Source organism: Etheostoma spectabile, chromosome 9 (assembly GCF_008692095.1).
Source record: "Etheostoma spectabile isolate EspeVRDwgs_2016 chromosome 9, UIUC_Espe_1.0, whole genome shotgun sequence".
NCBI classification, from domain to species: domain Eukaryota; kingdom Metazoa; phylum Chordata; class Actinopteri; order Perciformes; family Percidae; genus Etheostoma; species Etheostoma spectabile.
Genome location: NC_045741.1, coordinates 33,542,042 through 33,542,450, shown reverse-complemented (window position 1 = coordinate 33,542,450; position 409 = coordinate 33,542,042). Strand labels below are relative to the sequence as shown.

Here is a 409-nt window from a genome sequence, read left to right as displayed (position 1 = left end):
GAACCTAAATACTTTTTATGACAGCTAGAAGGCAGAGCAGTCTCCTTGTTCACTGTTACTTTGTTTCCTTAAGCCGCTTCCTCTTCCTCGCCTTCTTGGCTCAGACCCGTGGAGACGCCATCTTTGTCCTCTCTGGTCCTGCACATGAGACACAAAACCAGTTATTAGTCAGTGCCTTTCAAAATGGCTCATGAACATTTTCTGTTTTTTTGACAACTCTGGTAAACATGTGGTTATGGTTAGAAGACTTTTAGGTTAAAGCTCTGTGGCAGTTATTATTAAATGTATCAGCAATAGTGACATTTGTTATTTCTTGAATATATATTCAAATAGTTGTATATATTTTCTTGTATTTTATCCTATTATTCCATGTATATTGTATGTATGTATGTATGTATGTATGTATGTA

General features: G+C 35.7%; 1 protein-coding gene across 3 annotated transcripts in view; it reads right to left on the bottom strand.

Moving 5' to 3' along the window:
* LOC116695356 (V-set domain containing T-cell activation inhibitor 1) overlaps positions 1-409 on the bottom strand; it is a gene marked incomplete at its 3' end in the record, with an annotated part of 8,128 nt that continues 7,719 nt past the window's right edge. For all 3 annotated transcript variants that reach the window (XM_032525570.1, XM_032525571.1, XM_032525573.1), the window contains 1 exon segment: positions 1-138. In XM_032525570.1, the coding sequence (XP_032381461.1) occupies positions 25-138 (114 nt within the window).